At 38.4% G+C, this 24187-nt stretch overlaps 2 protein-coding genes across 4 annotated transcripts; both read left to right on the forward strand.

Annotated features, from left to right (window-relative positions):
* The first annotated feature begins 873 nt into the window (after positions 1-873).
* LOC135757815 (uncharacterized) lies at positions 874-8404 on the forward strand. Of its 2 annotated transcripts, XM_065272547.2 has the most exons (6): positions 875-1218; positions 1252-1399; positions 2824-2921; positions 3018-3096; positions 3267-3314; positions 6437-8404. In XM_065272547.2, the coding sequence occupies exons 1-6, from the start codon at positions 1129-1131 to the stop codon at positions 6961-6963; spliced, it is 990 nt and encodes a 329-aa protein (XP_065128619.1). In that variant the 5' UTR covers positions 875-1128; the 3' UTR covers positions 6964-8404. The 2 variants fall into 2 exon arrangements, with proteins under 2 accessions (XP_065128618.1, XP_065128619.1); XM_065272546.2 differs by having other exon boundaries at positions 874-1399.
* A 1985-nt stretch (positions 8405-10389) lies between these two features.
* Positions 10390-19602, forward strand: LOC135757811 (uncharacterized). 2 transcript variants are annotated; one of them, XM_065272542.2, is made up of 4 exons: positions 10390-10747; positions 16734-17579; positions 19211-19304; positions 19385-19521. In XM_065272542.2, exons 1-3 carry the CDS (start codon positions 10501-10503, stop codon positions 19261-19263), a joined length of 1146 nt encoding a protein of 381 aa, XP_065128614.1. In that variant the 5' UTR covers positions 10390-10500; the 3' UTR covers positions 19264-19304; positions 19385-19521. The 2 variants fall into 2 exon arrangements, with proteins under 2 accessions (XP_065128614.1, XP_065128612.1); XM_065272540.2 differs by lacking the exon at positions 19211-19304 and having other exon boundaries at positions 19385-19602.
* The last annotated feature ends 4585 nt before the right edge of the window (positions 19603-24187 follow it).

The following is a 24187-nucleotide window of genomic DNA, read 5'->3' on the forward strand; positions in this document are numbered from 1 at the left end:
CCAAAAGATTTCTGTCTGAAATAAATATATAAACTCTCAAGTTCACCTCAGGAAATGGCAGATTTAAACTGTCTCATTGTATTGTTTTACATTCATTGCTTTCTTATATTTTCTTCAATTAAAAACTATTATAAAAAATATAATTATGTTTTATGCATATCCATGCCAAATGAAAAAAATACTATAGTATAATATAGTAAAATCACCATAGAAAAATTTAGTAAAATTACTCTAGTAAATACTATAGTGTTTTTGAACCATACTATAGTAAATGTACTACAGTAAACTGTATTAAAAGTACTATAGTAATTTATAGTAAACTAACTATAAAAAGCATCTTCTTTTTTTATATGCTTTATTAACAACAACAGATAGCATGTACAGTGCCATATATCATATAATAGAAAAAATTCACATGCCTCAACAAGAAGGAACAAGAAGAAGAGAAAAAAAACACAAGAAAAGAGTAAAAAGAAAAAACACAACAGGAGGGTACATAGTTAGATATACATTTTAGAAAAAGATATTCATTATATTATACCATTCCAAAGGATATTACAATGCAATTTGAATACAGAAAATATACATTATAGGTCAGCACCATTTATTATATTTTACCTTTAATATTATGCGAAAATGTTAAAGGAGGAGCATATATTAAACACTTTGATTGCTTTACTATTTTTAGATTTTGACATCACATCTACAAACATTTTTATCTCCTTTTTAAGCATCATAAAAAGAGGTTTGCCTTTTGTAAACTTGCATTTATGGATGTGAAATTTACAAAGAAATTAAATAAAATTTATAATGAACTCAACATCTTTTAATGAGTGATTCTTAATAAAATAGCCCATATATAAAAAATAAAAAGCATCTGTCTGGGGGACTGCCCCCTGGCTGCCCCTTCAAGCAAGTTCCGCCTACGCGTTTGGTCAGTTGGCGTGCGACGTCACTTTACCCGGGCCGGAAGTGGGCTGCTGCTTCATGAACCCATGTAAACATCATTGATACATGCTGAAACATTACTGAAAACACCCGACTGAACAAAAGAGTTCAGTTGGGAGAGTATTTACAGTCACACTTCTTACGAACATTACACAGATTTCTGATAGATCTGTCAACATCATGTCCACCGCCAATGTTGATATCCACACGCATCTGGCGACGATCATCGAGCGCTTCTCCAGATGCGCCCTCATGGAGATGAGTCGAGCTGTCGAGCAGGAGATCTCACGGAGACAGATGGAGGTCGAGCAGGAGATCTCACGGAGACAGATGGAGGTCGAGAATCTGCTGCTCAAACTGCAGTTTACAGAGAGTGAACTGAGATCAGTCCGACAGAACCGAGCGAACTTGCGATCAGTGGGAACACAAGCCGGTAACACCGGACAGCGAGGTACACGCGCACACCTCAGTCACAACAAGAATACATAGAGTTTGAAATTATGACATCATCTGTATCCTCCACGTAGATTAATAGATAATCCCATGACTGCTTACTATTAATCAAACTATTGCGACCATCACAGAAATCATTTAGAGTTGGTGCCTGTGACAAAATTGTGTTATCGTTTCTATTGGTGTGATGTTATCGCTGGCGGATGGGAACGCATTTCAGAAACCGCTTGAAAGCATTAAATCTTACTGAAATAAGGCCCTAACACACGCATGCATTAGTTTTCTAATAGTTTTAATTGTTCATGATATAGGGTTCTTTAAGACCATTAGGATTCAGCAGGGATCATTTTAATATTTTCTACAGAAGCTTTAATTTCAACCCTTTAACTGATATTAATTATTAAACGCATAGACTAGCAAAGAAGAATAAAGTTTTTTTTATCATTTACTAATCCTTGTTAATGTTAGTGAATTCAAATAAATTAGATTATGTTAGTTCATTGTATATTATCTAACGTTAACATAATGAACAAACATGTGACAGTAACCCCCCCCCCCCAAAAAAAAAAAACCATGTTTTGTCAAAGACTTTTGTATTAGGAAATCCTAAAACAAACATTATACATGCTTTTGTTTGATTAATAAATGTATTGCTCATTCATTGTTAGTTCTTGTTAGCTAATCCATTAACTAATGTTACTAATGTTAACTACGACCTTACTGTAAAGTGTTACCAGAAAAGTAAATGGTAATTTTTAATCAGTTACTGTAATAGTAGTAATAGTGAAAATTCATTGAATTTACTGCCAATATAACATAGTAATATTCATAATAATCACACAAATGTAAATGAATTATGAATTAGGACTTTCACTTGTGTCTGAATTGCAATCACAGAAAATGGCCTGGCTGCATATTATATTGACTCGAATTAAATATACCAATACATGAAAGTATATGGATTGTTTCTAAACAGATGTTTATAAATCATTTGTGTGTTTGGACCCTGGTTGTTAGGAATTGTATCCAACAAGATCTCCTAACAAAGTGGAAGGTATGTTTATTATTGAAAAAAGCACGCCAAAATATAAAGCAAGATTTACCAAAAACTGACATCTACCGTACAATAGAGCTTTATATCTTCAAGATAAAAATATCAAATTAGGAAAAAAAATGACTAGAGGTTATTTTGAGATGTCAAAGCAGTATTTCATTGGTTCGTTTTAGGGACGAATACACTTGACTTTCTTTATTGAGTAACACTTGCCTAACCTTGATTGGGAAATTGTGGCCACAAAGCACTCTTATCACAAAAAATTGATGATGACATAATGTAGACTTTTAATTGGACTATTTATTTGTCACCTGTCTAGCTTTAACTCTTGTTGGATATTTTTTCTGACCATTAACTTTTCTCATCAGAGATAAACCTTGATCTTGTGAAGTCGAATGAAACTCAAGATGAAGGACACACAGCTAGATGCACACGTGATTCCTCTGTGCACACTTTCCCACTGAATGTAAGAAATACTTTATTCATTAGTTACTAATCTCATTTAATAATGTTTTCTTTATTAGAGTATAGGGCCTTGATTCTGTGATGTTCCCAAACACAGGCAGATGGGATCAAATCCATTCAAATCAAAGAGGAACAGATGGAGGACGGACATTGGGACCTTATTGCAAAACATAATGGTAAAATATGAGCGCATTTCTTAACTAACCATGCTTGTTCTGTTCTAATCTAATCTCCATCATGACCGTATAAAGTTCAAATATACATGATTAAGTTTTGTTTTAGCTTATATCAGTTTAAATGGTTATTCTGCTGATCTTATTCTTACTGTCTCCTGCATTGGCTCTAGATATGAACGAGATGGACAATAGTGGAAGAACAGAAAACACTATAGATGGTAAGAGACCTCGTCATATCATCACCAGTCTAACTAACTTGCCTTATGATGTGACTTTTGTGGTCAGAAATAACTTAAAGAGCACCAATGGTCCGATTCACCATTTTACATTTCCTTTGGTGTGTAAGTGTGTATTAGTTCATGTTAACGATATGCAAAAGGTACAAACCCCAAAATAAAACTATTACGCAAGTTATTTTCTCCAACGTAAATCTCTAAAAAAAGCCAACAGTTTCTTTCCTGGGCTTGTTGACATGGATAAACCGACATTATCATAACTCCTACCACTTGGACTCATAGCCTGTAAGTTCACTTTGAGCAAATCTTTCGAACATGGTAAGGAGCGTCACATTTCCAACTGACATCAGAGGTATTCAGACCAATCACAACGTACAGATTAACTGGCCAATCAGGGACACAGAGCTTTCAAATCCATAAGCTTTTTACTTTTCAGGAAGACAGGCAAATCTGGAGCTAGAAAAAATTAATAGTATGTGGAAAGTAATGTGTTTTTGAATAATAAAACATGCAAACACATTGTATTATACCAAATACACAAAATAATGTACCTTTTTAGCAATGAAAGGGGTGCACTTTAAAGGTGCCCTTCCTCTGTCATTTTTATTGTTTAATACTGTTGTCTGAGGTCTACTCATGACGTTTGCATGGTTTTTACATCCAAAAACATCAAAAGCAATAAGTAATAGGCTATTTTGTACCCTGATTTTGAAGCTGGTTAGAGAAATGATCCGTTTTAATGGGCGGGCTGCATTGACGACTTGGAAGTAAACGCCCACTGCTATGATTGGATAACAGTTTTTTGTTCAAACTAACTTTCAATTTAATCTCATGTGTAATCAGTTTAATGTTAAGTGAGTGTCTTAAGACACAGTGTCTTTCTTACACACGCATATTTTATCATAAACCCTTTTGACACACACACGCGTCTTTTATCGTAAACCCACGCACAAAACCCCCCCCCCCCCACACACACACACACACACACACGTGTCTTTTATCGTAAACCCACGCACAAAAACACACACACAAACACACACACACACGTCTTTTACATAAACCCTTCGATGCGCGTGTTACGAACGCACAAACACACACACACGTGTCTTTTATCACATTTGATGTGCAGCATGAATTCGCGTCCCTCGGAAGAGAAAACACCGGCCGCCACAGTGACACATAAGTTAGTACTAAAGCGTTTTACTCACACACACACACGCGTGTCTTTTATCATAAACCCTTTCAACGTGTGTGCAGCATGAATTCGCGTCCCTCGGAAGAGAAAACACCGGCCGCCACAGTGACACATAGTACTAAAGTGTTTTACTCACATAAGCTGCGCCATTCTGTCCGGATCCAATACTGATAGAGGAGCATTGCTTTTTAATCGCAGTCTCTCTTCAAATCCAGCGTTCTTCTGAACATCCAAACATGTAGCAACTGTTATGATTCCCTCGTTTAATAGGAATGATGTCTCTCAACAAAAACAATGGCCCGAATACGGTACGGTTGACGTTTAGCCATCCTTGCTGTAACTTGTTATGAAAACTAACTCAACTACACGAAATATGTGGGCGCGGTCTCAAGTTGAAGAGCTCATGAATAGTAATGACCTCGATCAGTTCCACGTCACACCGATAAGCTTTTCAAACATATAAAAAAATACAAGTAAAAACGGTTTTATGTGGAAGGGCCTCTTTAAAAGAAAGGATATATATATATATAAAAATGTAATATGATGTATGACGTGCATGAAGTGTGAAAGTTACAAAATAACTAATGCATGGTAACCTATACTTGAAATGTGACCCCTGCATTTAAACCATCCCAGTGATAAGTGAACACACATACATGAACCCACCCAGAGCAGTGAGCAGCTATCACTTTTTAGGGTAAGATGCCTTGCTCAAGTGCACTACAGTCGCAAGCTGCCAACTGTGAGACTTGAACCAACAACTCTTGACTTGAACCATTAGCCCACGTCTGCCCCATAAATCTGGTAAAATATCTGGAAAATCTGCCCAATATAATTCTGGGATGGTACCAGGAAAATTAATTTTTTAAAATTATTTTATAACATATTGTCTATCTTCTCTACAAGTATCTTGGCAAAATTAACTTGGTTAGTGCAGAAAAATATCGATTTATAGTGGCAAGCTGAAAAGAATTTGTCTTCAATGTCTTTAACACATCTGGACTGGTGAAGGTGCAATGCAGTCGCTCATAGCTTACCCTCTCTTAACACTAAAAAGACAGGTCACCTATCAAAATAAACCACATTACATGTAGAATGAAGAAAGGTGTATCAATGTACACTTCCCACCAGTCCTGTGTAAACTACTGTATGCTAAGATTTTATCGTTACGTTATCAATGTTATCATGAGATGGGATTCAATGTTATGAATGAGCTGTTTACCGCTTACTTCACTTTCAGAGATGAAGGTTTAGTAAAGCAATTTAATCTTAAATGTTCCAATGTGTCCAAATGTTGCTTGTTACTTGGGGTCAAAGTGACCATTTTTATTTAATTGAATTAAAATGTATTTATCGTTAACTGTTACAAAGCAGCTTCATATAGAGTAGAAACAAAGAAAAGTCAAGAATGGAAATTTTTGAATATAGATTAGAATGGAGTACATGCGCTGGTTTGATAGCTAAGCTTAGCCTAATGTAAGTAAGCTACCCGGCCTCTCCAACACCCCAAGTTAACCTGACCCAAAATACCAGCAAGCACAAAGAGACACACTTGTCACCCAAAATCTCAAGGCAACCCACCTCTCCATGATGAACCAACAAATCCTCTCTTACAGTGATTCTAATCAAATAATTTAATGAGTAGGCTAATACTAATGTTTCTCATGTAAAGCTGCTTTGCAACAATTAACACTTGTGAAAAGCGCTATATAAATAAAATTGAATTGAATTAATGTGAAATCTTTTGGACCATAATAATGAAAGCAGTATTATTAATGTAGTGTGCAAAACAAAGCCCTAACCTAACCTCATTTCAGCAGTCTCCCAGTAAGCAAGCCAATGCCACTCATGGAGAAAAATCCCGTTGGTTCTGAGCCCACCACTGTATTTTCTGTCCTTCAATGTGTAGGTGGTGAATTTATCCTAACAAATAAAATGGAGCCCAGCGGTTTGTGGAATTCGCCTGTTTTGGAGGAGTGCCCTTTAAACTCAGAAGCTCAGAGTCTGGACACTTCTCCTCATGCTACAGCAGGTCCACTTTCTCCAAACCAAAGAGAAGATTTTAACGTCAAAGAGCCGTACAGAACTTCAGAGTTTTCCCAGCGCTCCGCTAACGACGCTCTTCCACCGGCATCGGATCACAGAGGCGACGGCGTGGCCGAGAGAAGCTCGCGCTGCGCTCAGTGCGGCAAGACTTTTACCACACGCTTTTACCTGAAGATCCACCAAAGGATCCACACCGGAGAGAGACCGTACACCTGCCCACAGTGTGGCAAAGGCTTTTACTGCAACTCTCATCTGATATCACACCAGCGCTCGCACACCGGAGAGAAACCGTACAGCTGCGAAGAATGCGGCAAATCTTACTCTCATTTAAACTCCCTTAAACTCCACCAGCGCAGCCACACTGAAGATGAGGCATATGTGTATTGGTAGCCTTGGTCATACGGACTCAAATAGAAAGAAAGAAAGAAATGATATAATCGTTTGCTAAAAACACATTTAAACTGCTGTGCAATTGAACACTTTTCAGATATATAATATGTACTGAAAGGGTCATTTGGGTATGTAGCAATGAAGACTTCTTTTCTAGAGTTGTGGATGATTAATGATGAAATATTACTCCTGGTTTACTGGTCACATTGAAGTATTTGTATAAGACTTTCAACAGTTTTCTAATATAACTTGATGCTGTTTTCTTACATATGACTTTTTTCCATTATTTTTTTTCTAACTAGATTTTTTGTTGTTGTTGTTTTCCTTACGTTTGTTTGCATGCTATATTTTGGATTTATATAATATGAAGAATGAAGGGTGTTTAATTTGTTTCCTTTGTTTTGCTTTAGATCAGATTTATGCAGATGTTATAATAAAGCCATTACTTTAAAATCATTTCCATTTAATCTTACGGAAAATGACTGAGAAACAACCACTGTGTCTTGCCGTGATGAACGTAATACAGTTAAAGAAAATGTTTGTCTTTTTCAAATAATTCCCAAGTGCTGTTTAACAGATTGAAAACATTTTCTATAAAAATAAAATAGTTTATTTAGGAAGCTTGGAATGTTTGTTATACAAATCGAAGCAAAATTAAAACCAGAAATAAAAACTGGTCAAAACCGTAGCCCTCTGATGTTAATGGTCACTGTTGTGTCCTTTTTGTTTGATAACAGCCTGTGATAAAACACAGACCTAAACCAAGTTTTGTTGCAGATTGCCTGAGGTTGTCTTTCAAAATCTTCTCGTAGTCTTCCTTTTTCATGTTATCTTTGACCCTGACAAGATTTCCAGTCCCAAATGCACTGAAGCATCACCACATCATTATACTCCTACTGCCATGTTTCACTGTGGGAACGCTCCTGCCTCTCCCTTCTTCCTCCAAACATAAGAAACATCTCTGTGTCCAAAGAGCTTTAGTTTTGTCTCATCTGACCAAAGGACACATTTCCAGCATGTATTTTTCTCCAGGTTGTCCTTGGCAAACTTCCGTCTAGCTCTTCTTCAGAAATTACGTTTTTTTGGTCGGCAACATCTTAGTCTATTACTATGTCTTGGCCTGTCCATGCCTGTTCTTTTGTCTTTACCATGATAACAGTTTACTTGTTGTTTTGCAAGATACTAATTCTCAACTTAAAGCCCATTTTAAAGGCTTAGATGATTAATTGGGTTAATTAGGCAAGTCATTGGACAATTAGCTGTTTGTTGCATAGCCAATGAAGCAGGTAATTTTTTAAGGGCACAAATAATATTGACCATAGCAGTTTTGTCTTCTGTTAGTAATGTAATCATTTAAAAGCTGTAGTTGACCACATACACTTACATGGGTCCTGTTCTTTCTCCTGTTCAACTCGTTGCCTAAATATTTGGTAGTGTTTAAGCTGCAAAAAACACACTTTTAAATCGTATCTTTTCATCTTCTGCAGTACATTTTCACTTCAATGCAATTTAAAAAAGATTATATTTTCAATGTAATTCTGGAATCTGTTGACATTTGATTTTGTTACTTCCATGCTATTATTATTGTATTGAATTTCGCTAAAAAGTATTTTTCATTTATTTTATTTGCATAAGAACAGATACAATAAACTGCAACAACTGCCATCCAATGCACGTATAATAGTGCTTGTAGCTCAAGCTAATTTGCAACACTTGTCCCTAGAAGGGCTTTTTTTAGTCCATTACAATAATTGCAATTGAGGAATGTTTGTAACCAAACCATTCGTGGACCCCATTCACTTCCATAGTAGGAATAAAGAATACTATGGAAGTAAATGGGGTCCACAAACATTTTGGTTACAAACATTCCTCAACATATCTTCCTTCATGTTAATCAGGACAAAGACATTTATACAGGTTTGTAACAACATGAGAGTGAGTAAATGATGACAGAATTTTCATTTTTGGGTGAACTGTTCCTTTAACCGTGGGTTTCGTTGCTTTTTTAAATTAAAACTTGATGCAGATTTAATCAGGTAATCAATTCCAAAATTTGACACCTTTCACTGAGAGGGCTATCTGAGCAAATGATGTTTTATAGAAGGCAATTTTAACATGGCCACTAAAGTGCCGCTTAAGTGGATCTGTCACACCCCTGCAATCTCTCATAAAATGTAGCCTACATTAAGGGTTAAGGCCAAGACATTTGAAAACAGACTTTTCAATTCAATTCAATTTTATTTATATAGCGCTTTTCACAAAAGTCAATTGTTTCAAAGCAGCTTTACATAAATAGAAGCAGTGAAAAGCACAGAAAACGACAGATAGCACAACAGAATACATGATAGCATGAGCAGTTAAATTTGCTGCGGCTATGACTCAATATTATAATTGCACGTATTACTAAAGCAACGTATAGAAGAGGAAGCTAGGTAAAGCCCAAAAAGGCTGCCTCCCCGGGGTGAAAAACCCCCTAGGAGAAAAAAAAAACCCCGGGCTTTTATCCGAGGAAAAATAAGTCCTAGGAGGGAAAAACCCTTGGGAGAACGGAAATGGAGATTTAGCGGAGATTAAGCGGTTCTGCCGGTGATCGTTGGTCAGGTATCAGCTGGGCATAACGTTGAAGGACGGCCAGTAGATCAGAGGTGTGCCGACTTTCACATCTACCGGGACTGGGTCTGTTTGTCTCGTCCTCGGTTTCACTTTACATGGTGAAAGATAATAAAATGATCATCTTATATCTACTTAAGATCTGACAAGCATACTATTTTATTTGGTTTAGTTTGTAGATTGATTGTCTGAGAACAAACAGTTAAACCATATAAGACATAGTGATAGTATCATTGAATCTAAAAACATAAATGCAAGTAGGACTTGTCTCAGATGGCTGTAACATGGTATTTTGTATAGATACATAAAAGAATACTATAGTACTATAATTATTAGGTAGCACATGCAGCATATTGTATTAAAATTTCATTAAATAAATCTTTTAAATACAGTGTTGTGATTTTTTTACATGCAAACCTGTTCATCAATGAAAAGGGAAATATCTATTTAAATCATATGTATGTTTTCTTACCCAAAAAACACGAGAGAGAGAGAGAGAGAGAGAGAGAGAGAGAGAGAGAGAGAGAGAGAGAGAGAGAGAGTGAGAGAGAGAGAGAGAGAGAGACATCTGCCTGCTTTGTGCTGCTAAAGGATGAATTGAAAACTGAACTGGAGCAATGTTGATCTCACGTGCGTGCGTGCGTGGGCGTGTGCAACAAAACTTAGGGTAAAATATTTGAAAGAAACAAAATATTTCTAAAATATTACTTGTTCGCAGACCTAAACTAATTTATTCTATAGCCAAGTCAAGCTTTTTAATTAAAACAACATTTCTATGAAGTCTTTTAATTTGGCGGATGTTTGCGCATAACCGGAAGTTCGTCTGTTAGACGTGCGCGAGCGATGTTTGTGTGTGTTGTTTTAGTCGTCGCAGTGATTTAAATGTCGTTTTAATATTTATAACATATTTGATTTTGTTTTATTGAGATGATGAGCTGCGCAGTGATGTTACAGGCGCAGATCTCCGCCATCATGGATGTGTTAGTGAAGGCGGCGGTGGCGGAGATCGGTCAGCTGCTGGAGGACGACGCTGCTGCTCTGCATGAGGAGATCATGAGGAGAAACGAGGAGATCCAGGGACTGAAAGCTCGACTGATCCTCACCGAGACTAAACTACAGCGGTTTACTACAGACAGAAGCTCTGTGGCCGTACAGGTGGAGATGATGGACACAAGTAAGGGTTACAGTTCTGTCCAAATGTTGTCATTTAAAACTTAAAGAGCACAGATCAAAATTTTTGTAGCGCATTTACAAAACTACGATAAAAGACAGAGATTTAACACCGAATAAACAACAATTCAATTCGTTAATACAGATAATTCTTCCACTATAATATAATAATTATAGCATTGATGGGTTTGTGTATGTTTACTGCTTCACAAATTCAGATTTAAAAACTGGTTTATAGTAAACTTTTAAAGCCAGCTCTCAAAGAGCCACTAAAATGACTACAAAAAAAGTTTATATATTTATTGTTGTGGTCTACCACAATACTGTTGTTTGAATTAAAGTAAAAAAAACGCATTATTTTTCTCATAATATAGATATTTGCAACATCTTTCTCTCTAAAGCCCGGTGCACACTGTGAGATTTCAGCCAGGATTTAGCTGTCTGGGACAAATTTTGAAATCCTAAACGATTTCTGGAATCCCAGGCTAAAATCTGCCGTCTTTGATTGCTAGTTTGACATGTTCACAGACAGCCGATTAATGACCGCTGCGATCAAAATTATCCTCCGACAAAATTCTGACAGTTTCAGAAATTTTGAGATACAATCCTGCTGTGTGACAGCTGCCTACGACAACCGGCAGCTCAATAACTAATAGAAGCACAGAACCCAATGACACAGTAAGTGCGGCGACACCAACAAATCAATGCAGACAAATGTAAAAAAGAACCAGGTAGACTGTACAGCAGGAGGAGAAACTTGTGGAGTTATGGAAACAATAAAGAGTGTTTGTACAACGTGTCATCGCCACTCTACCACGATAGGATAAAAATGAAGCAGCCTGGAGAGAAATCGCGCTGGAAATTCAAATGCCAGGTACTCGTCTCCTTCGTTTTGTCTTCTTTTTATTTTCGAGACAAGTCATGATTAAAATGAACAGTAGATGTTGTTTCGGTTTGTTAGCCTTCGCTTCAGCGTGTGTTTTCCCAGCCGTCGTCAATCGATGGCGTAAAACTGCGGATGCGTTTGTTTGCGTGCGTCCGATTTTTAAAAGTCTTTAAACTCGTACAGTCTGACATTGATGGAAACTGATATCGTATAGTGTGACATGGACTTAATTACGATCTTAATCGCACAGTGTGGCAAGCAACAATCCTAAAAGACTATTTAAAATCGCACAGTGTATACCGGGCTTTAAAACGCTTGATTGCAGAGCGTCTCTTCAAAGCCCCACCCCCACAAACGCCAAGTACACTCTGATTGGTCAGGGATTCTAAACGATTGTGATTGGTCAATCCTTGTAGCGTTCGAAATGTCCATTACCATAATCGGTTTTCGGTTTCTCATGCGTGTACAGATAATCAAACACAATTTTCTCTGTAAACTGCCTCTAGTAGGCTATTGCATCTGTATTACCTTGCAGTTTGAGCCTGAATCAGATTTAGAGAGTTTGCAGAAAGAAACAAATCTAACAGAAACTCCTTCCCAAGGACGAATCGAGCAGGATGCTTCACAATGCTTAATTTGAAACAACCTTACACTTCGGAGGTATTGTGGCTGCAACAACAGAGTCATGAAAATTCAAACCTCTGTAATTTTTCCATATTTAGAAATAAAGGTAAACCCCCTAAATAAATAATCGGTGTATTACAATTCTTCATTTAAGTGTCTGCATAGATATTTAGTAGGGATGCACCGAAATGAAAATTCTTGGCCGAAACGGAAAACCGAAAATGAGGTAACCAAGGCCGAAAAACCGAAACCGAAACACCGAAACAAATTATTATGCCAATTATTAGTACAAATGCATTTATGGCTATCAGTGTGTACTAACTTTACTACGGGTATGTGACAGATCACAAAACTCAAGGTTCAGATCACATTACAGTTTTTGAGGCACGGATCAGATTATTTTTCAGATCAGCAAAAAGGGGGTGGGAAAAATCTAATAACAAATAAAGAAATTAAAAACATTTATAAAAAAGAACAAAGCTGCACATTAATAAGGGCTAACATTAGCATTTGGTACAGAAATCAAATTAAATGAGTCATAACACTGTCTTTATGGTATAAATTAAATATATTATTATTTTTAGAGCTATTTGTCTCTTTGTTAGACTTAAGTAGGTTAATTGAGGTCTCTTTAAATAAGCAGAGACTGGTTTATGACTGTAATCTATACATACACTTAAGACATAAACAAATGTTTTTATTAGAAAAAGAATACTTTGGAGATAATTTTGTTTATATGTGCCCTGTCAATAACAGAAAGATTTTACGTTTGCTTGTTTGCGTCTCACTCGTGTTTGCACTATTGAGGGCACTTAAACGCGCGGGCACACAGAGAACGAAGGCGAATCCCAAACAGCGCAGCATAAAAACGTTACGTTGTTTTTCATTGCTTTATTCGGCACATGTATGTTAATGGACTATACAGTATGAGACACATTTGCGCGACTCTCTCTAAAGTTTACACATCAAGAGTTCTGATCTTTGAAGGGCGTACTCACTGTGATGATCACGTCTGGACTAGGGATGGCGAAAACGAAAAATTTTCTTGACCGGCCACCGAGCCTCATTAGCCGGTTGAAACGGGTTAACCGATAGGCCTATTAGTTTAAAATATGCTATGCTATTTAAAATAACAGCCATTTCGAGCCGCGCCTGCAATTTCGCAACTGGCATCTCTGTGCGCTCTGCCTCCGGCTCACACACACACAGACCTCACAATACTTTTTAAATCCCCTACAGCACGAAACATAAGTCCCGCAAACGCGGCGCCATGCTTAGTTTCGAAATAGTTTAGGTACTAGGTGATCGCGTTGAACTTGAAAATAAAGGCGTTTGTGAAGCTCATTTGAAAATTGCCACGGCTCATTTAATAAAATGACAGCTCAGAAGAGACTGCGCTTTAGTTTGGGGTAGTAATAATAAAGACATAGGATGATCATCATCACCTTTTCTGTTACCACTTAAATATAGATGTAATGTATTTCCAAATCTAAACCCATCTTATGCGGAATGTTGCCTAATAGACTTGCAACACAATAAAACCAATGGATTAAACGGACACCTTCAGAATGTGTAAAAGCACCGGCCAAAGCAGGTCTCGCACTGTTTTTGTTCTAGAACAAATGCAGCAAAGATATTTAATGCTTGTATGAGGCATATAGGCCTACGCTGAGTTTTATTTATTTATGATGAGGTGCGTTCTAATTAACAATGCAATGCAAGTGAACGCGCCGTGCCGGCGCCTTCATGCACGGACCCGTAATTATATACTCTGCTATATTTGCTTTTTATTTATTAAATACATGCATTTGGTTGATGAAACATTTATTAAAATTAAGATACAATTTATACAAAACCAAATTCACTTTAAAGAAATGCTTTCTACAAAGCAAAACTTAAAGGTATAGCGGAGGATTTTCTCGAATTTTAAAAAAGAACCGCCTTATCCACATTTTTAAAAAATGCAATTGCACAACACTCCTGATTGACAACTAGGAGGACCAATAGTGTTGATGATCCACCCGGAAATAGAAAATCCTCCGCAATACCTTTAATAAAGTGGTAAAAATCATGGCTGAGGATTTACAGAAACAAAACTTACTCTGCACTTTACTGTTAGCCTAAGAGACATAAATGTGAATAATTTGGAACACAACCAGGAGAGACTTTAATTTTAATTATTTTATTGCTGTATTTTATTTACTATTCGAATAAAGGAATTTATCAAAAAATAGCCTGTAGCATTTACTTTTCGCAAACCTTGTGAGCATGCGAAACCAAAAGCAGTGACCTTGCGCCAAATGTTTTTTTATTGGTTTATAAAGTACAAACAGACCAGTAATGAAAAACTGAGTGTGAGGGATTTGTTCAATTTGTTCACTTCACACCAAAAGATCTTGGAAAGAAAGAGATGACTAACTGTAGTAGAGTTTAGTCCATGGGCGTCGGAACCATTATACGTGGGTGGGACAGGACCCACCCACTTTTTAAGACCAATGATAATGGACCCACCCACTTTTTTTCTAATTTAGCGCATTTGTCTGTTCACAGAAGTAAATGTCAAAAAACCATGCATTAGGAAAATTAATAACTGCTTTATTTATAGTATATTTTCTATAGACGTGTAAAACCATATTAAAGCGGATTATTTTACTTTCATTGTTTCACGAGTTTGCCTGCCCATTTAGTCTTAATAATTAACGGTAAACAAACTTAGCTTGGTGTTCTTAAAGGCAGCTCGAACCTTCGGACTCGAGCCCCAAGTTCAAGACACAGAAGAAAAAAAGGAGGAGATGATGAGGAGAGATGCCAGAAGAATTGCGTCTGTCGCGGAGGCACAGAGACTCCCGTTTTGCTTTTAATGATAATTAACACAGCACTAAATGGGGTTCCTTTCAAACGTTAAAAGTGTAGGCTACTCGTTAAAATATTATTACTGCTGTAAAATAGTTTATTTTGATTATGGCACGATCGCTGGATAATTTTCAAGTTTTTTTTACAGAAGCCAATTACTTTTCATTTACGATATGAACGTCTTCACATATTTTTATTATTTGCGAGGTACATTTGCAGATAATTCATAAAGTCATACCTCTGTTTAATCGATTGTGTTTTAGAAGTAGGCTACACATGCTCAAACTCTTATGACAGCATTGTTTCCCGACGGATACCATAAAATAAAGTGATCTCATTTCCAGAATCTCACATTTATATTTCTCTAAGAGAGAGAAAGAGAGATTGTGTATAACAAATAAAAAAGGTATACAAAAGTTGTATCAGTTTACCTTCATTCGTTTTTCCTTTTATTTCCTCAAAAAAAAAAATAAACATTGTAGCCTACTGTCAGCAGAGTAGAGAAAAAAATGACACAGAGAAAGATAAATGAAACATGACATCTGTCATTATTTGCAAAATATTTAAAGGGCTATTACCAGAATTTCGACCGCAATAGGCTACTGTCTTTAATTTAATAAACGCAAATTTTCAGGCTAATTTAAAGGAAACATGAAAATGTCAAATATTGCAGTAAATGTATTTTTCGGGGGTGGGGGGGATATGTGGGGACCCACCCACTTTTCATTTGCTTCCGACGCCCATGGTTTAGTCCACTGTCTATAATAGCCTAATTTACAGATCCCTTTTTTTAACCGACAACCGACAACTTTGACCGGTTAACGTTGATACGGTCAACCATCGGTCAAACGGTCATCGGTTAAAATCCCTAGTCTGGACCGGACACAACCGCAGGTGCCTCTGTGCGTACTTTAGCGCCTTTTTGCGATTAAATACATCCACGCCGCATACATGTTGCTTCAGCTTCAGACAAGCACGTGCAGGTCGCGGTTTCTGTTTGCGTCATCACAACATTTCGGCCATATTGTTTCGGTGATAAAAGTCTTTCGGTGGCCGAATATTCGGTGCATCCCTAATATTTAGTGTCTGTAATGTAAAACCGCTTTGTCACAGCGGGGCTTTTTAGACAGAGTGAGAGCACAGGTGCAGCAGTCTGATCGTGGCCACTTGTAGTAATTTTCGGTGAAGCTCTGCTGTGTAGCCTACTGAAGAGAACTGGACTAGTTGTCTGTCACATAACCTGTTACTTTTGTTCACTGTGTAAAAGCATGACAGCAATACCGTTAGCATATAGACTTGGGCTATTTAACAAATCAGGTCTCTTTGACAACAGCAAGTAGGCGGGTATAAGCAGCTAGTGGGCGGGCATTATTCAAATGCACACGTCCACGTCATCAGGTCACGAAAATAACTGTGGAACTACATCTCAGGCGTTTACTGTAGTACATTAAAAAGGCCTTCGGTTAAAGGAAATATCTTCCTTTAAATTGGACTGTGAGCTTTGTAACTCTGCACATCCCTTTTATGCTCAAAACTGCTACATTATACTGTAACTAGAGTTAAAAAGTTGAAATACATGAAAGGGGCTCTTTAAACTCTCATATCGAGTTTTGGTTTTCCACTGCAGGTGTGGTGGTCTGTTCACGAGAGTCAAGGGCTGAAGGTCAGGATAAGAGCATCATGACCAGTCCAGAGAAAGAGCTTTCAGAGGAGAAGCCGAGCATTTCATCAGAGATTAATTCACATCATTTAAGAAGAGAGGAGGTGATCAAGCCATTTAAACCTTCAGAGGAAACCAGAGGAACCCCGGCCGAGGAAGAGGACCTCAGTGGATTGGAGTTTGAGATGAAGATTGAACAGGTAGAAGAACTTGTTGATCAAAAACTAAGTGACGTTCAGACAGAGCAAAAGAGTGACAAACAAAACCACTGTGTTATAAATGACAATAATGACTCTGATTTATGGCTGTCAGGAGGACATCCAGAGAAAGCCTTTGATCATTCTGAGGGTCTTATTCAAGAGTCCCATCAACAAACTCAGACTTTTACAGATTCATATGTCACACAAGTGTTGATGGAAGATCCGCTAAGTTCTCAGTCTTCTTCCGGATTGTTTGGCTCTGGTGTTGTGCTGGAGAACGAGAGCTTTAGTGCTTCAGCAAATGAAAACATAGAGTACAGTTCCAACCTTTTGATGTCTGCACGACAGGATCCCCATAGACGATCACCGACTGCGCCCAGAACCGGCCCGACCGACTCCAATACATTTAGCAGATTTCCATCGTCTCATTCCGGCTCACGTTTGCCTAAAACACTCGCGCAGAATATATATATGGCGGACCACCCACGGCGCAATGCAAGGCCAAAACCGTTCCGATGTGAGGAGTGCGGTAAAGGCTTCACGCAGAAAACACGCTTGGTAACACACAGACGAGTACACACGGGTGAAAAACCCTTTCGCTGTCAGTTGTGTGGTAAGATGTTCTCCAGACAGGATAACTGTCTCAGACACGTGCGCTTGCACAGTGGGCAGCACTGGTAACCGGACATGCTCGGAGATCACAACATGTTTAGACGACAACAACTTTCTGTATTTAAAAAAAAACTAGTTTGTTTTTGTTGTGCATGTTGAAATCTATCCCTACATGTTGTTTATCTGCCTGCACTTATGTTTGAAAGGTTACTGGTTGATTTTTAGATGAAGTGTTATATTCAAATAAAATACAGAATAGAAGGTATGCACATGACGTCACCGTCGGCGAGAGGGACTGCGGTTAGGCCCACTGAGTGGCAAAAGACAGAGCGGCAACATTTGAGTGCAGCGTGACATCGGCGAAAATGCGTCTAAATGGGGAACAGCTGTTGTGCGATAGAATGCACTCAGAGATTCACAAGAATTCGGTCTATCGTTTTACAGACTGCCAAAAAACACCGAAAGGAGAAATAAATTGATCGTTCATGTCAACGTCCACAGACCACAGGTGGGTTGATAAGTTGCTAGGGTCACTATCAAGCAGAGGTTTTACTTTCTACTTAAAATGATTTTTTCAAGTATTTGTATTTTATCCGTGTTTTTCTTTGGAAAACATACATTCCAAAGCATATTATCATAATTTTTACTCTATTACCTTTCATAAATAATAAGTTTTTGTTTTACATTTAATATTTAAGTACATAAACATACTTTTACTCAAGTAAAAGTACACAGTTTAAATGTAATTAGTTATTAAATTAATTTTAATATGCCATATAAAGAGTAGACAGTTATGATTATATGCTTTAGAATGTAGTAAAGTCAAATTTTTCCCAATACAAACTTCCTAATAAAGCACAGATGCTTGGAAAATGTAACTAAGTATTGTCCACCTCTGCTATCAAGTCCAACTAAATTCAATTTAAGCTGATAAAAGTCAGTTTTACTGGCATTTTCGCAGCACCCGCTATGAAAACCAGCCATTTTGTTGAACGTTTGTCACTCAACAGGGCGAGCTCTCGCGTGGAAAAGTGACGTCAATGCATACCCTTTATTGCATAGGGCTGAGCGGTATGACGATGTTCTGTTACAGTGAAATAAAATGTCAGACATAACAAATTTTTCTGTTCCGTGGATACAATATAAACTGAAAAACATGTATACATTGACATAAATTTTTGTTCATACCGCCTACCCCTAGAATTGCACTTTGTTGAATTACAACAGTCACATGAGTTTATTATTATCAATGATTATTTTTGCAGTTCTTTTGTTTTCTGTAAGTGGCATTTCACTTCACACTTGCTGTTTAATTGTCGTTCATTATTGAAGTGAACTGTGAAGCATCAAACATTTCATGTCTTTGTCATGGTTGTTTTTGTACTGTTTACATTGCTACTCAGAAAAACTTTACCTTATTTACCTGAAACTGAAAGTCTGTGTGCTCGGTGGCTTTATTTTTGTGAGAGAATTGTTTTGTGTAACAACCAAACGGCAATAAATAAGTGGGACCAAACTTAAAAGTAAATATATTAGTAGCTTCCAGAAAATTGTTAATTAATTGCCAGAGACTGATTTAAGAGAGCCTCCTCTGAACCTGGTGTCTGTCCTATCTGCTCCTGCTCAATCCAGTGATGGAGTATCTCACCGTTGCCTCTTTGAGTTTCCTGTTTGAGTGGATGTGAGGCTCAGGGTCAGAGGTCAGGGTTCGAGTCTTTGCACACAGGTATCTGCACGGTAGCATGAACGGGGGGCAGGAAAGCATTAAAGTGAGCCCGTGATTTCTTTTTGTTTACTGTATTGCAGTCAAGAAGTCCACCAGGAGGCCTGAGGAGCAGCGACCCGCTTCTGTGGATGGAGGGGAAGCGCAAAGTCGTTGCTGATGTGGCGGGTGGATTATGTAAACGAGTGTCCGAGCTAGACAGAGTCAGTTTCAAAGATGGCAGTTGAAGTAATGTTTGGCTTTGGAGGTCAGGTAGAGTATTTCTTCGACTTTGTAGCTGCTCTTGGCCTAATGGGTTCTCTGTCGGGTCTAAATGCGTTTTCTTTAATTGGCACGCTCTTGGAAAAGCTCCAGTAAGTGAGGAGATGGTCTGATCCTCCTCAGAAGTGAAATGTTGATCTTTTTTCTTTTTATCTTCCTCTTGAAACTGTTCCTCTGAGTTTTTCTCATAGGTGTGGCTGAGATTGGCTAGGCTCTGAATGGCCAGACAGGGCTCGGAGCGTAGCCTTTGGCCGCTCAGAGTATCGCTCCTCTGCAGTGAAGGAGACACCTTGCCACCTCCTCGAAAATTAAAGATGTTTTCTCCTTCTGAGTTTGGCGAGTTAGTCTTCAGCTCGATATCTGAGGGGGACATACAGGACACAGGTGAGCTGTCAGGTGAGGGCAGAACGTTCAGATAGCGGCGCGTTATGCTACTGCCGTCACAGCTCAGATCTGTAGCTATGATAATAATGTCACGTCCCTTGGCTCGACAGGCGTCCAGCAGCACTTGAAGCGTGTCCTGGTCGTGGGCGTTTATCGCATATACGAGAGCCGAAGCTCCGCTGTTATCTTCCATGCTTGGATCGGCTCCTGCCGCTACCAGAGCGGTCGCCACCTCTGCTCCGGCCCGCTCCATACAGGCGTACATCAGTGCGGTGCGGCCCGCCTTGTCCTGTACGTTTGGGTCTGCCTGGTTACTAAGGAGAAACTTGATAAGTCTCAACATCGTTGTTCCAGACTGGTCACCCCGAAGAGCTCGACAAGCGGCCAACAGCGGTGTTTCTCCTCTCTGGCTGTGTGCGTTCACCTGCGCGCCTCCTTCCACCAGAAGTCGAACCAAACGCAGTTTGCCCAGATGAGCAGCGGTGAGGAGCGGACTTTCATCCATCAGATAATCCTGAGCTTCTGTCATGATTGCCACACTGCTTGTGTAGTTCAGATTGCTGCAATCAAATTCACAGCTGTGGTCAGGAATTAAAATGTATATGAATTCAATTTGGTATTTAATCATGAAATTTAAACGAACACTTTATACATCCTGGTTTCATCAGTGTGCATTATATCAAGGAAAACACGTTTGTCTGTTTTATCTTAAATCAGAATGTAATAACTTAATCTGTCTGTGAAAAAACATCACATACAAGATATTAATAAGTTAGCAAATACAAAGCAAAACCCTTTTACAGAGCCACATTCAATGTATATCATTTGAAAATATACATATTAATCTAGTTTAATAGATCAGACTCATACTTTGACATTAAGTTGTAACATTCTTCAGATGAAGCAGAATGTTAAGCGTTTGAGGATCTCTCTTATGACCTCGTCCCTGTGTGTTCAAAGCTAGATTTGGTTCCTGACGGCACTACAACAAAAGCCAGTTCTAGGATTGGAGGCTTTGAAATGCCTTTATCTCTGTGTGTGTGTGCGTGCGTGCGTGCGTGCGTGCGTGCGTGCGTGCGTGCGTGTGTGCGCGCGCGCGTTTCTGTAAAGTACATCTTTGATGATGCCATGACGCTCATCTCAGATCAATGTTTCAAATGTATGCTACTGTTTTACAATTTGAATAAATCTAATGCACATGCAGAGTCATTTCTGTGCTGTATTTTTGCTATTAATTAGATGAATATATGACCTTTTCTGCATTTTTATCCTAACATGCAGTGTTCATCTTCTGTAGCACACACATGCACTGTTCTTCTTTTTACTGTACAGTAATCGGTAACCCTAACCTAAGCAGATATATTTTTTCTGTAATCACTCCTTTGATTTAGGAAAATTGTGCATTTCAGTCATGTATTATCATTATAACTCATGATGCTTCAGAAGCAGGCTAGAAAACATCTTCATTGCTATATAAATGCAGATATAAGATATGATCTATAAGACAATATATTAACAATGTACCTGCAGATCCTGCTGATTGATCCTTGACAGGGTGTGAGATGATACCTTGATAGGGTTCAACTTGAACTGGAGATGCTGTTGAAATGAGAATCAACACAGGAATGCTTGTGTGTTATGAAGTCGCACTCGCCATGGTGTGTGCGCGCGCGCGCGCATCTCCAAAGGTGAATAACACACACACACACACACAGACTTATGAAGTAAATACATGGACATAGACAGTATACAGTGAAACTAACCCTTGCGTACATACACCATGTTGTAAATATGACAAATAAATAATTCAGTAGACAAAAAACGTTTATGTTTCATCTGTTGCATCTGGTATTCGTATAAGGACATGCAATATAATAAAATTAAAAAAAAATAAAGTGTTTGCATTAATTCAATACAATTTTATTTATATAGTGCTTTTCATAATTGTTAATTGTTCTAAAGATTTGGATGCCGAATGTGACTATGCCGCCTGACAGTCACTCAGTTAATCAATCGCCTGAGTTTTTTCGCTTGAGTTGCATAACTTGCGCGAAGACGCGTTTAAAGGGAAAAGCGCGTGTTTTCGCGGCAATTGCGGCGCCCCATTCGCGTCATTTTCATCGCCCCGTGCGAGGACGCGCCTGGTTGCGTCTGTGCATTGAATTTGTATGTAATCTGCTCGCGCAAATCGTTGAACTTGCGTTGGTGAGTATGCCCCATAATGAATGGAAACGCATTATTCCCTTCGCGTCAGTGCACAGGCACTGGCAAGAGCAGTGTAATAACCAATATGGTTCGGTATGAATTAATCACTATGGCAGGTCTGATTAGGACACAATGAAGATTCCCATTACTTCTTATGGATTTATTGCCATTAATGTATCAGTGTGTGGTTCTATAAACAAACAGTATAAAGGAAAATCAGTATTACATTTAAGGAAGTAACAATAAACAATAGCATACATATAAACATTTGCACAATTAAACTGAAAACACAGTCAAATATATGATTTAGTCATATTATCCACTCATTTCAAATGAATATAGAATAATAGGCTATATGGGCTCAAATAGCGTCGGTAATATAAATGACGTCATACAATGGCTAAGCATTTTCAGTTCGGCAATCTACTGTTATTAAACTAGATATAAACCATGCATAGGAAAATCAGTTACTTCTAAAAACTACTAAATGAATCAATAGCCATGCAATCTTAGTAAATATAATATTAATATATAAACAGCCAAAGTTAGGATCGTATGGGCGTCGTCAACTCTGTGACCTAATTCCACATGTGTATATACATATCCATATATATCCCATGATAATAACTATAAACATACATAAGTGACATTAACCCTATAACATATAACTTACATTTAGATGCACGCACACAATTACACTATAACTATCTCCATCATTGACGCGAACTTCTCATGCATCACTGCCTACCGATTACTGCCACCGACTGAACTTATTAGCACTTTCCAGAACTTCCTTGTGTGTCGTATACATTCCGCTAGGGGGCGCTAAGAGCTCGTCTTTATGCAATAAATGAAATGACTGTAAAAGTATACTACAAATATACTGTTGTATAAAGCCCTTCTTAACAAGCAGAGCGCGAGCTTCAGCCTATGTGCCGGGGCTTCGCCCCGGACGGCCTCGGCCCAATTTAAACCCTGCTCCCACAGCTTCCCGATCTGGTGTGGACAGGTCAGAAAAGCATACATCGGATGAATCCGCCATTTTATCGCCAACGAAGGCAGATTTAAGTAAACTGACGGTAAGAAATGCTAGCTTTAGCCGGCACCGACTGGTGATGCTAGAGGCTATATGCTAACACTGGTTGTTACTAGTGATAAAACCTTCCCAGCCGGCATTTCAACGTTGATTCACCATTGAATCAACGTCAGGGACCAACGTTGAATCAACGTTGAATTACCTTTCGGATTTGCAAATTGCAATTGCCACCCCAGACGAAGTCCTTGCCACCCCTGTTGCCACCCCGCTGAAAACATTACACTGTTTGATTTTTACTAACATTTCTCAAATCTCCCAGCGGAGGTGAATGCGCAGCACGCACAAGCGTGCAGCGTGCTGTTGCTGCTGCACTTTTTATTAGACTTATTCGACTTCATGTGGCACCGCAAGAACCGACAACCGGTGACGTCAAAATTCCACGAGAGCAACTTAAAAGCAAACTCCTCCATATGAATCCTCTCGCAGTACTTTGATGTAATCCGGCTGTCGATTCTTGCGGCGCCGCATGAAGTCGAATAAGGCTATTGGTTAAGCTGGCACGCAGCTCCTTCGTGCTCCAAAATATTACGCGGCAGCACACACAGGATCTATGAAGAGCGTTTTGCTGGTATGTACGGCTTTTATTGGTATTAAATTAAACAAAGTACTGTTTTATCGGGAAGTAAGGGAGACGTTGCACTGTAGTGCTTAGCATTTAAACTTCAATGAGCATTACTAGTCTTGTGAAATGTTGGACTTTAAGGCGTCCATTGCGTGTAATTTAGAGGAAAGGCACAAGATACGAATATCTAAGTTCAAATATTTATTGATCAGATTGAAAAAGTTTAACAGCGCTGGGTCCTCTCAAGTAGCGAACAACCAGCTCAGGAAGTAACATGCTTATTTATAAAATATGTGACGTCGATCTTTCTTCAGAAAATCTCCACCCACAAAGGCCGTTCCCCTCGTCCATCTGACTCCATCACCACACCCAATTTTA

This window comes from Paramisgurnus dabryanus, chromosome 6, assembly GCF_030506205.2.
Source record: "Paramisgurnus dabryanus chromosome 6, PD_genome_1.1, whole genome shotgun sequence".
Lineage (NCBI taxonomy): Eukaryota > Metazoa > Chordata > Actinopteri > Cypriniformes > Cobitidae > Paramisgurnus > Paramisgurnus dabryanus.